Source organism: Biomphalaria glabrata, chromosome 6 (genome assembly GCF_947242115.1).
Source record: "Biomphalaria glabrata chromosome 6, xgBioGlab47.1, whole genome shotgun sequence".
NCBI lineage: Eukaryota > Metazoa > Mollusca > Gastropoda > Planorbidae > Biomphalaria > Biomphalaria glabrata.
Genome location: NC_074716.1, coordinates 12,054,710 through 12,067,813, shown reverse-complemented (window position 1 = coordinate 12,067,813; position 13,104 = coordinate 12,054,710). Strand labels below are relative to the sequence as shown.

The window sequence follows — 13,104 nt, the reverse complement described above, 5'->3', positions numbered from 1 at the left end:
CACCAGGATTAAATCCCGGGACCCCAAGTTCGAAAGTCAAGCGCTTTACCGCTCAGCCACCAAAAAATATTTAAAACCTAATTTTATTATTTTTTTGTTTTGAATAAAATACTCACTCTTTTAATGCTAGACAGACTAGACCTAGCGGAGTCACCTGTCAGTTGGCCATTTTCAAATTTCAGAGCTTCAACATAACTCTGAAGGTCTTGAACTCTTTCCTATAACATTGAAACAAATGTTGAATAATTCTTTTGTAATGTCAAGTTATAGATGTCATCATTGTAATAATAAAAATATACAACAAGAGTTGCAGAAAAAAATGTATTCTTCTACCTTTAATCTTGGAATATCTTTCCGAGATGACTCAACTTCAAATCTCAGTTCTATATTTTCCTCATTCAGACGTAGTACGTCTCTCTGGAGCTCCTGGTTCTTCAAAAACAGTTTTTGATACTCTGCTGCAGAAACTCCAGAATCCTGAAACAAAATAGAAAAAGAAAATGAAAACATGAACTCGTGCATTTATCATTCAAACCTAATGAGAGAGAGAAAAACAAACTGTCTATATATTTATTATTCAAACCTAATGATTGAGAGAAAAACAAACTGTCTATATATTTATTATTCAAACCTAATGAGTGAGAGAAAAACAAACTGTCTATATATTTGTTATTCAAAGTGTAACAATATTGATGACAGACATACAAGGTGTTTGTATACTGTCTAACCTTAGGGGGGACCATTCATGACAGATTGACTGACTGGACTAATAGAGAGTTGTTGATTGCATAGTTGAGCATCTCATTGTTTATATTTAAAAGAGTAATATGTTCAGAACATGTGTCTAGAACTGTCTAGATAAAAAGGCTAGTACTTTATTAATAAAGTTAGTTGCTTAACACTGGAAAGAGTTTCGTCATTTCAGTTACTGTGTGGCATGGAGGATGAAAATAAAACACCATGAAGAAGACACTACTATCACATAAATCTTACTGAGGGCCTGGCAGCCATTGCCCTCTCCATCTGTTCTAGTTGTTCTCTTAAATGTTGATTTCTCATCTGTACTTCTTCCAGTGCTGCATCTTGGCTCATCAATGCCTGGTGTTTGAGAGTTCTTATCTGAAATCAACAAATTAAATTGTTCTTGTATACTCTTATCTGAAACCAACATATTGAATTGTTCTCGTATATTCTTATCTGAAACCAACAAATTAAATTGTTCTTGTATATTCTTATCTGATATCAACAAATTAAATTGTTCTTGTATATTCTTATCTGAAATCAACAAATTAAATTGTTCTTGTATATTCTTATCTGAAATCAACAAATTAAATTGTTCTTGTATATTCTTATCTGAAACCAAAAAATTAAATTGTTCTCGTATATTCTTATCTGAAACCAACAAATTAAATTGTTATTGTATATTCTTATCTGAAACCAACATATTGAATTGTTTTTGTATATTCTTAAGCAAGTATGAAACAGATAAAAATCCTAAGAACAACACCGAACAAACCTCATCTTGAAGCTTGTAAATAGTTGCCTTGAGATCCTCTCTCTCATGATCTAGTTTGCCCCCAGGAGCAGCACTCAGACTTACAGCTGATGTCTTCTGAATCAGAGGAGCCTGGATATCTTTCTCTCTGTTGGTTCTATACAAATATATTCAACAAAATATTATTGTGAAAGAATATATCCTCAATGGAAATGAAAGCTGACTTTGCATGTGGATATGAAGATGCAATAAGAAACATTCTATATTCAAAAGTATTTTTGTAAGATACATGCTCTGGAGGATCTGAGGCTATGATGATTGAACTGAAGATAGGTGTAAGTTTAAACATGGATTGTTACTGCATTCAGATGATCTGGTACAAAGCAGGAATAAAAAAAAGCTCATGAACAGACCAACAAAGACTAAGTAATAGTACCTTAATTAAACCTTGTTATATAGAACAAGTGGTTTGATGTTACAAGCTGAACTCCAGTCTGGATTAAAACATTTTTAAAAATCTGGATATTTAATCTAAGTGACTGATGTTTCCAATTTATGGTTGATAAATTGTTTTTTTCCAACTTCAAAATAAATATCTTTAATTGTATCCAATTCATAGATAATTTTAAAAAAATAAACAAACCTATTAGCAGGTTATTTAAAAAGACTTTGGTTTCTAAATGATAAGAGAATAGAGCTATTGTAACAAGCTAATTCACTGCTCTCCATGTGTTAATTTAATCAAAACACTGATTAATCAGACCAGTCTCTTATTCTGAATAAATCATACAGAAACAAAACCTATTATATGTTTGAATGTGGTTAATCAGACCAGCCAGTTCAAATAAAAATTATCATTTCCTGATATGGTCCAATTAACTGGACTCAACAGTATTGAGAAGCTTGAGCATGGTGCAAAAAAAATATAATTTAATACCATGTTAAGAGGCTGAATCAAAGGATGTCTTTATAAAATCAACTGGTAATATTCTCAAAATATAATGAACTTACAAGAATGCTACAAATAAAAAACAAAAATGTCTTTTTGATGATGGCCAACAAAAGTGAATGGAAGTCAATATAATTGATTTTTTTCTAGATACTCATCTAATAAGGATAAATAAAAGTTTGGGTCAGTGGTTTTAATTGGATTAAACTAGAATATTTGTATTTTCTCTGTACAATGTTCAAATGAACTATCTAGTTAGGAACAACAGAAAATCTATTTTATTATCAATATTTCACAAAGAATAATGCACAGTATTAAACAAAATCATTTTTGATTTTCATTATGACAACTTCATCAACCAAAAATTAAGCATAACTTTGACTCTCATTTATTTCGTCTTTGTGGTAATACCTAATCACCTCAGAATGTCACATGACTCAATGTATCTTATATGTCTTACATGCTACTGACTTCATTGGACATTTTAATATTACAAACCTTTGTCTCATTTTTTTCTTTTTTTTTAAATTGCTTTATTTAGCCCAACTTTCATGCCTATAGCATGCTCATAATGCTATGGCCCAATCTCATTTGTGGACCAGAGAAGGTTTTATGTGCTGCCATTAGGTGCTCAGTGAAAACAATTCTGCCTAAGTCGAGTATCAAACTCGTGCCCCCTTGATAGGTAGCCAAGTGGTTCAAGCCTCTGGGCCACACATCCTTTAATTTTTCCTGAGAAACATTTTTTGCTTTAAGAATGAAACACTGAACAAATTAGACACAATTCTTTTGTATAGAAAAAATGTTTTAAAAACATTTAAACTAAAATGTACAAGTTTTAAAAAACATTGAAGCAAATAAAGTCAATGAAAAAGACCTTACAGGAGTTACAGCTATAGGTAATGATCCTTCTAAGGAGTTCAACTCTCAGAAGAGTGGTGTGTTTCTATGAACAAAAACCAAATGCTCTCTCTACATTTCAAACAGTAAAGTCAAAACACATCAGAGGCCTAGTTAAGACAGCTGTAACCAAAAGGTGCAACTTGCCTAAACAAGTTAGTATGTTGACACACTGCACTGAAGAGTTCTAAACCTGACCTACAACCATGCACACAAAGCAATCAATAAAATCAATACAGCAGTGTGACACAAGGGCAAGAACTCTGTCATTAGAACTATTCACAATGCTCCAACATAACATTGAGAATAAGGAAGAGAAGAAGTACTATTCACAAAATGTCTGAGATATTTATGTTTCAAGAAAATAATTACAAACTCTGAAGGGTGATATTTTGAAATCTAAAGGATGAAATACAACTCGTTTACATTGATTTATCACTTTTCTACATCCTATAGAGAACACAATATAGTATTACAAGTCAAAATTGAAAATATATGTTTCTATTGGGGTTAGTTGAGGTCCAATACTGTAAAGTGACTACCCTAGTACATAAAATTAACATTGAATAATGATTTTTTTTTAGGAAATAATTTTATCTATTTTTTTCAACAATGAGTTAGATATTTGATGAAACTTTCCATTTATTTATTTAATTCTATAAATGTTTCATGTGTTTTTTATACAATGTACAGAATTAAGCAAAAAAAAAAAAAAAAAAAAAAGGTGTGAAGGAGAAGTGATTGATTTCAAAGATTTGATCCCGTTCAAGTTCAATGGTAAGCCAAAACAAGTATCAGAAAACTGACCTTTCCAGCAAGGCCTTCAGCCTGTTCACAGTCCCATTCAATGTCTCTATCTCCTTGTCTCTTTCTTTAATTTTAACTTTCATCTTTTCAATCGTCCTCTGCCATTTCTTGCTTTCCTCCCATCTGATGGTATCTTCTTGCTAACAATAAATAAACAAAGAAAATATATAGCAATCAATTGATGTAGTATTTCAACTTTAGGAAAACAGCATTAAGACCAAAAAGTCAAATTTTCATACTTTGGTTTTCTCTTCTTTTTGCTCATAAGGCTTCTCCGCTGCTAGTTGTCGACTCAGTTGATCCTCCAGGGCTCTACATTTTCTCCTCATGTCGTCTAGCTCTTGTTGCTTTTCAAACTCACCAGCTTTCTATACAAAAAAAAAATCAAATTCTTGGCATGAACAACAAAATCTTAAAGGACATTCTGATAAAAGCTCTAATTGTAAATGTACACTGTCACTTTTGAATACATGAGATCTAAAGAGTAAATGAAATAGAGATAATATTTTTAAAAGGGAGTTCTTACTAATATAGTGTCTTAGTTTTTTTACATCTTTAAATCTGATTTCATAAAATCCCCACTGATCCATTCTTACCAAACTTCTAGCAGCTGTTATTTTCTCCATTTTTTTCTCCAGCTCATCCACTTCAGATTCTAGTCGAGCCTTTGATGCTTTGAGCTTCTCAATTGTTCTTTCTTTCTTATCTGTTAAGATAAACAAGTTTTCAAACTTAGGTGCTTACAACTTACTGAGACTGGTGTGTGCATGACTGACAGTGTGACGGCAATGGGAGAGGTGTCTGTCAGTACGTCTTTGCCACTCACTCGATACACCCACCTAGAAAAAGCCACTTGACACCTACATAGGACGTAACAGGCTAGAAATCAGCAGATTGAAGATTGATGAGTGGCTTATTGTGGGTGGGTCACCAAGTGACAGGTTTTGAAAGTAATATCTTAACAAAAATAAAGAGAAGAGAGATTTAACATTTACTTAATTCTTCTTTGACATCTTCAAGTTCTGTTTGTAGTGCTCCTTCTTCATCCTTCTTTTTCTTCAGTTCTTTCTTCAATCTGTCAGCAAGAGTCTGTTGGTCCTCAAGTTGGTCCTAGTCGGAAATAAGCAAATGCTCAGATTAGCTAATGATCATTACAATTAAAAAGAGTAATGAAATCTTCCTTAAAAAATTCCCTTCCAAAGCAAACATCTAAAGCAGACATCTACAACTCACTGAAATCTGTTTAGTGTGTTCATTGATAATTTTCTGAATATTTTTCTCTTGCGATGCATCATTGGCCAACACCTGTGCCTGGCTGACCATATCCGCTCGTAGGTCAGTTAAAGCCTTGCTAAGAGCCTGTGCAGACAAAAATGTCATTACTTTTATTTGGTGTTAAAAAAAAAAGAATTGATTTTAGAAAAAATATTTACACTTTATTTAAACACATTTAAAAAATAAAGATTGAAAGTTTGACTAAGAATAATGAGCAAGAAAAAGTTTTTTTGTTTTCTAAAGGTAGAAATATGATGAGAGGTGGATCATAGGGTAAACAATATACTAAAAACTAAATGATAATCAAAATGTTTTGTTTAAAATAAAAATGCTTCATGAAAAATGCTGGTGCAATGCATTATGTTTCTATGTGTACAGTACAAAGTAAACAAGGAAGTACCTGGTGTTGTTTTTCTTTGAGTGCTAACTGATTCTTCAGTCTTTCAACCATATTTTTCATGGTGGCTGTTGGTCCTCGCTGATTCACATCTTTGAGGGCTGCCACCTCATCCTGTAACAGCTTGACTTCTTTTCTCAGATCTTCATTCTCTCTACTGACCATCTCAATCTCACTTTCTTTCTTTCCAACTATCTCCCCATGTTGTTCAGCCAATCTACAGGACAGGAAAATCTAAAGCTATCAAGTGACAAATGTGACTCTTAACTTTTAGAGATAAAATAATGCAATTATAGTTCTGTGGAAATATACTATGGTCTCATTAAGTCACAAAAGGGACTATGGATCATCTCATGGAAATGAGTTGAAAGGTTGGGCATTTGCTGTGGTCAGAATGATGTCACCCACACAGCAGTCCTCCCCCTCCACATGTCCAAAGGAACAGTTTGAGATCAGCTGTGTCCTAGGTTCTACCAGGTTGAAGCACTGTGTGGAGCATATTGCCTAAGGGTCACCAGCTTATGATTTTTCCTCAGTGTTGACTCCTGAAGCTTTTCCCATGTTTGGACACTGCAGAGGTTTAGATTCAGTGTTTTCTTTCTCCTATAAGGGTAGCCAGCCCCTACTGCCTGAAACTTACTGATTCTGGTAGACCCAATAACTGAGCCAAATGTGAAGGCCTGGATTTGGACAGGTTGTCAGAGGCTATTTGACACCCATGCCATCAGAAGTGTTTTATAGGTAGTGGTGCTTTTATCCCTAACCACTTCCGTCAATAACAACCTTACAGAAATATATTACATTAATATCAGCAAGAAAATTTAGGAATAAAAATAATAGAATAGCAAAAAACAAACTATCAGCAAGCTAGTCAACTGCCAATTTCCAGTAATAAAAGATGAATGTTAGTTTATGTAGTACTTTAAAATGTGGAAATTTGATTTCATTTCAAGTATGAGGTTTGAGCTAAGAAATAAAACTTTTCTAGAAAGAATTTCTGAAACTGAAATAGCAATACCTGGACCAAACTGTTAGATTTACAAAGTTATAAAGCATTTTATTTCAAGTTCCTAGCCAAGATTTATGAAAGAGTTTTTGTCTAGAGTATTTATCTGAATTAGAGCTCTACAGTTACCTTGTCTTAATTATAAAGAATCTAAAAAGTTTAATTTTGAAAAAATTAAAAAGCAATCCAGAATACAGCCTAAAGCCTGAAGAAAAGTATAACTCATGTTATCATAAGATGTTCTTTACACTAATGTCATTATAAGATGTTCTTTACACTAATGTCATTATAAGATGTTCTTTACACTAATGTCAACATAAGATGTTCTTTAAACTAATGTCAACATAAGATGTTCTTTACACTAATGTCAACATAAGATGTTCTTTACACTAATGTCAACATAAGATGTTCTTTACACTAATGTCAACATAAGATGTTCTTTACACTAATGTCAACATAAGATGTTCTTTAAACTAATGTCAACATAAGATGTTCTTTACACTAATGTCAACATAAGATGTTCTTTACACTAATGTCAACATAAGATGTTCTTTACACTAATGTCAACATAAGATGTTCTTTACACTAATGTCAACATAAGATGTTCTTTAAACTAATGTCAACATAAGATGTTCTTTACACTAATGTCAACAGTATGATGTTGTTTACACTAATGTCATTATAAGATTTTCTTTAAATTAATGTCATCACAAGAAGTGCTTTAGACTGACAACTGAGAGTACCTTGTTTGCTCTGACTTGAGATTCCTGTTAAATATTGAAAGACTGGCGTGTAACTTTAAGATCTCCTCTTCCTTCTGCTTGATCTTCTCATGAAGAGCTGAGATTGTATTTTCTTGTTCCGCCACAGTATCTTCTAGTTCATTCAGTCTGGACAACTAAAAGTAAAACATTTCTCAAGACTTTTAGTGTACTTCCATTATGGTCATATATTGTTCACTTCAAAAAAATAATTTTAGACTAAATGTTTGGTTTTAACTCTTTTATCATACGTGCATACTTTTCAATGATCAATGTATTTTTTAAGGAAATTATAGGGCCAAATATAATTACCTGACCTAGATAGTTGGATTCTAGAAATATTCAACTCTCTTTTCAAAAGTTCTTTACAGTGTTACTATTTAACTACCAAATTTCATTATGCGCTAATGATTAATTAAAGAAAGTATCACAAGTTATTAACTATTACAGCAGAGTAAACATACTTGGTCCTAACATGGTGACAATGAAGAGAATAAAAAAAGATATTGGAACATGAGTTTCAAATAGTACACAGAAAGTTCTAACAAAATATGACTAAAAAGCAACATCAACCTGCTGAGCAGTGACAGTCTTTGAGCTGGATTGTTTGTTGATCAATTCACGAGCAGCTTCTTTAAACTTGCTAAAAGCTAGGTCAGTGTTCATATGAATCTTGTGTTGCATGGCTCGTAGCTCTTCTTCATGGCGTTGGTTCATTTGCACCATGTCTTCCCGACCTTGTTTCAACAGGATCATGTATTTGGCGATTGTTTCATCTTTTTGGTTTATACGTTGCTGAAAAAAAAACAAAATGTACATTTTAAACTGTTTTGCAAGAAGATTATTTGCTAGCTACCTGTTTTGTTTTTCTCATGAAATGTCAAAATTAAAAAGTTAACTTATGCATTATTCTAAATATTTGTATATGACAGCCTGATTTTAAATAAAATTTAAAGAAAATATCTAAATACATCAAAGTATTCATTGTTAAAACATAAATCAATAATGTAATTCATTCCATCTAAGAATGCATTGCAATATAATGTTAGAAACGACTAAACTTCCAATTCTACTTCATTAGTTTCCCTATGTCATACAGGCAAACCATTCCACGCTAGAATGGCACTTATATACAAAGAATAATTCACCTGCAAACTGTGCACAGTACTTTGAGCTATCTTTAAAGCTTGCTGACTTTCATAGTCGATGCCACCTGTCTCAGCCTTCTTGATGGCCTGAGTTACTTTAGCTTGAGCCTGGATAATTATGTCATCCCTGTCAGCAGTTGCTGGCATGCGAAGTCTCAACTCAGAGATGAGTTTATCTCTCTCCAGAATGCCACGCTCTGAGTCACGCAGTAGCTTTTCCAGCTCTTGGTTTCTCTGAAATTAAAGGAAGATAATTAATTTTAACTGAGTTACTTCAAAACAATGCATATGGAAAGGGAAATGTAACGATCCAGATGAATATAATGGTACAATTTCAAAGAGGATCTAATCGATGTACTTACAGCTTTCAGAGACTTATTTTCTGCCTGTGTGTCCAGGATGACCTTGACATTTCCTTTAATAGTTGATATTGCTTGTTCAAGTTGATTGGCCACAGGAAGTTTGGCACTAGGCAATGAACCTACAGCTAGCTCAAACTGAAAGAGAATTAAATGGAATAAAATTAGTTCATCCCAATATATAATTTATTTGTAAATAAATATAAGAACTCCTTTGTTCTTCTGACAATTAAATCATCACATGCAATCCAACTTTTCTAATGTTTAACTTCACATGTTGGAGTGAAACTGGTATGAACATATAATTTGTTTATCATTATTATGCTTTTTTTAAATTTGTAAATCATAAATTGTAAGACAAAGTTACTCAAGGATAATAAAGATATTATTAGTGTCATTTACAAATATTTTACTTTAAGAATATTTTTTTTGGTTATTTAAGAATGTTATGTTTCAGGTCTAACTAAATCAAGCCAAAAGTTTGTACTTTCGATGCAGCTCCAGCTATTTCTGCTGTATGTTTCTCCATAGTGATGATTGTTCTCTCCAGCTCTGTCTCTCTCAGCTCCCACCTCATCTGTTTCTCTTCATAATCCTGGAATAGTGAAAATATCCACTGACTGCTAGTAGAACAATACAGAAATGAAACAAACTCTAAACTCGATGCAAGGATACCAATTTAAAAATAAAATGCAACACTTGTGTGGACCATATCTCAAGAAATAAAAGAAAACTAATCAATGATCTTTAGTGGTCAACATTTCCATTTTGTAGGTCAGTGCTACTTTATCTTCTAGAGGGACACATTTCTAAACAGCCTAGATCGGAGCTTTATTTAAAGACAGAGGAAATAAAAAGCTTTTGAAAATCCTACAACAGCTTAAGTGATTTCTTGTATAAAAAAGTGGGTTAAAAGAAAAAAAAAAGAACTCTTTAATTATGTGCAGGTACCATTTTAAGAACCCTTTTATTATTATATACTAGCACAATCATTTTAAGACATTTTCTAAATGACAAAAGTTTGGCACAATAAAAAAATGATTGCTGATGAATATTTCCGATGACTGGAACAAATATGTCTTTCAAAATGGCATGAAATTTATAGTCCAACAGTTACAGATTAGTTTAAAACACAATACACTGTTCAATCAGCTGATGTAAAAATGTTTTCAAAGTTTCTCACCTTCATCATTCTAACATTGTCAGCTTCCAATTCTGAGATTGTCACTTCATGAGATGTAATAATTTCTTCCAAATATCTCACCTGATAATGATAGTTATTATTTCAACAAAGATTCTAAACTACAATTGCTATTTTACCCTAAACAAAATTAATGGTGTACAGACATTGACCTAAAGTAAATTATATCTGAAAAAAAAATGCAAACAAAATATTTTCATTGTTTACTTTCTGCTGTAGCTTGGCACACATTCGTCTCTGTTTTAACTCATCCAGCCTTATACCATCAATTTTGGAATGCCACTCTGCTACTTTCTGAGCCCCTCTGCCATCTTTGAGAACCGCTATCAGTTCTTGTAAGCTGTTTTGTTGGAGAGACAAAGCTGCCAGCTTGTCTTCCATCTCATTCTTATGCTCACGTGTCTGTACAACAGAAATACATTTCATCATCTTTATTTCATATTCAAATATCTTTACTACTGAAATGCACACAGCAATAACCAAATACTTTTTGTAGTAGACTACTATTAACTTCAACATTTTGTTTAGCTTACCTCTTTCAAGTCTTTTTCAAGCTTAGCTTTATCTTGCTGTAACTGCATCATTGAACGAGAGAATTTCTCCTGTTTAGACAATGGCACTGCTCCAGCGAATTGTATACGGAGCTCCTATAAGATAACATGCAAAATGTTTTTAAAATCTTTTTTTTTTTTTTAAAAAAAAAGCTTATCTAAAGGGGAAGAACTCCACTTTTAAAACTATATCTATCAATAATGTACAAGCTATTTTCCTTATTTGACACCAAACAGAGTAATTAATTACCAATAATTAATTGACTAATTGTTTTTTTTTAAATTGATTTATGTTTTGCTATGTACAATAAATAATTGCTTAAAGTATCAACACGATCGGAGAATGTGTGAGGGAGAAATAGCGGTAACAGTTATTTAAGGGGTCTTAACCCAACAAATTTAGCCATACATGTGAATACTGAAGGATTAGTTTTCTTTGCTGGTATCAAACAACATAATTAATTACCAGTAATTAATTGACTCATTGTTTTTTTTTTTATTGATTCATGTCTTGCCAATGAATAATTGTGTGAAGTTTCAATTTGATCCAAGAATGGGTGTAAGGGAAATAACTGGAACTCTTGGATAAACTTTAGTTAGTTTAAATGTAATATAGAATTTAGCTTCCCCAAGTTTGATGAGTCAGTGTAATAAAAATGCATTTCTTAAAATAATTGAATGTGTTTAAATAAAAATCCCAAGTGAGCTCAGTCCTCTACTAATCTGTTCTATGCTTTTTATATCCCTAGCAATGACCTAGAAATCTTTAAAATTTTTTTGCATAATTTCAACATCCACAATTTGTTTTAGTTTTATACATATCTACTTGAGTTCAGCACTTAAGCTTCTGAATTGTGTAGCTTCACCTACTTTGCAAAGTTTATGACAACATTTGCGAGACAACTTTATTGATATATGTGCTCTCTTTCTGAATTGCATTCAAAAGAGGACCAAATAAGTCACTCATTTATACAGTAGCTTCTGAATAGAATTATTTGAATTTAGACTATTATTACACAAGATAAACTGTGTTCCACGAATTGGAGTCGCATAATGTGCAGTACAGCCTGAAGTATTTACAATTTAATTTATGGTTGATAAGTGAATTTGAAGCATGCAATGGTATGAATGTAGTTATGCATTCAATGAGCAGGGTTCCTCGAGTCATAGGTAATGATATACATATTTCTTTGATTAAGAAATTAATCTTATGTTAAAAATTCTGAACAGTCATTCATTTGGGTTACGATTTTGTGAAACTCTACAATCATCCTTCATTTTCAGAATTGTCATTAACTATTTTGTATCACTGAAGTGGATTTCTATCTAGTTACTCTGTGTTTACTATAACCACTTCATGTGGGCATAATTTGATGTGTAATTATTTAATATCTTAAACCTCACAGCAACATAACTCCCGTGTGGCAGGTATATTGAATTGGCTTATTACTTGTTTGCTATCTGCTTTTTTCTAACTTACTATAGTTTAGTATCTAGTTAAACCAGAAATTATTGGCAAGAAGATTGAGATATGGATTGAAAAGATCTGAGACATCCTGTCATAAATAAATCCTTAATCTAGTTACAAATATGGTTAACTTTTTGATATTAAGGAATAAAGAAATTTAATAACATCCTGACTTGTAAAGATTTCCTGAGGTATCTGGCCTTGCCCTGTGCTTCCTGCCTGGTGTGGTAGATAGTCTGGTCTTTTTCATCTACCCTCTGCTCCTGCCGTAACATTTGGGCCTCCAATTTGGTCACTTTCTTCTGGGCTTCCTCCAAGCGTTTTATTGCAGACCCTTCACTAACCTGAAGCTGGACAATGTGGCGATGAAGTTTACCTAACAGGAGAATAACAAAGTAAGAATAAACAATAGTACTATGAAATAAAGTAGATACCTTTAAATTAAAAACTAGAAAATTATTTTTTTTTGTGCAAAGGCAGACATTTTTATGAGTTTGTTTTAAAACTTTAGCTTGAAGAGAACAAAAAATAGAAAGAAATACGTGACAATGGAATAGAAGCCAGTGAAGTTTATTTCTAATCTAAGGTAAAATAATGTGATTAAATACTTCATGCTTTCTGTAGGATATCTTGACATATTTTATTTAAAATTTATATGGCTCTTAGACATTTGCATCTAAATGCTTACTTTCTTGAAATGCAAATATTAAAATAAAAAAAACAGAACCTTAATTAACTTTTCCTCATCTCAGTCTTTTTTTTTCCTTAACGTACTGCTAAGAGTTTA

General features: G+C 32.3%; 1 protein-coding gene across 2 annotated transcripts in view; it reads right to left on the bottom strand.

The window, feature by feature from the left end:
• Nucleotides 1–13,104, bottom strand: part of LOC106076710 (centrosomal protein of 290 kDa-like) — a 37,715-nt gene that overhangs the window by 4,496 nt on the left and 20,115 nt on the right. For both annotated transcript variants that reach the window (XM_056032071.1, XM_056032070.1), the window contains exons 32-50: nt 12,491–12,693; nt 10,832–10,945; nt 10,506–10,700; nt 10,281–10,361; nt 9,585–9,692; nt 9,101–9,235; nt 8,739–8,972; nt 8,164–8,385; nt 7,573–7,727; nt 5,827–6,040; nt 5,385–5,510; nt 5,147–5,261; nt 4,748–4,857; nt 4,391–4,519; nt 4,152–4,291; nt 1,517–1,652; nt 994–1,119; nt 334–477; nt 117–218 (exon numbers count right to left, since the gene is read on the bottom strand). In XM_056032071.1, the coding sequence (XP_055888046.1) occupies nt 117–218; nt 334–477; nt 994–1,119; nt 1,517–1,652; nt 4,152–4,291; nt 4,391–4,519; nt 4,748–4,857; nt 5,147–5,261; nt 5,385–5,510; nt 5,827–6,040; nt 7,573–7,727; nt 8,164–8,385; nt 8,739–8,972; nt 9,101–9,235; nt 9,585–9,692; nt 10,281–10,361; nt 10,506–10,700; nt 10,832–10,945; nt 12,491–12,693 (2,789 nt within the window). The remainder of the gene's footprint in view (nt 1–116; nt 219–333; nt 478–993; nt 1,120–1,516; nt 1,653–4,151; nt 4,292–4,390; nt 4,520–4,747; nt 4,858–5,146; nt 5,262–5,384; nt 5,511–5,826; nt 6,041–7,572; nt 7,728–8,163; nt 8,386–8,738; nt 8,973–9,100; nt 9,236–9,584; nt 9,693–10,280; nt 10,362–10,505; nt 10,701–10,831; nt 10,946–12,490; nt 12,694–13,104) is intronic.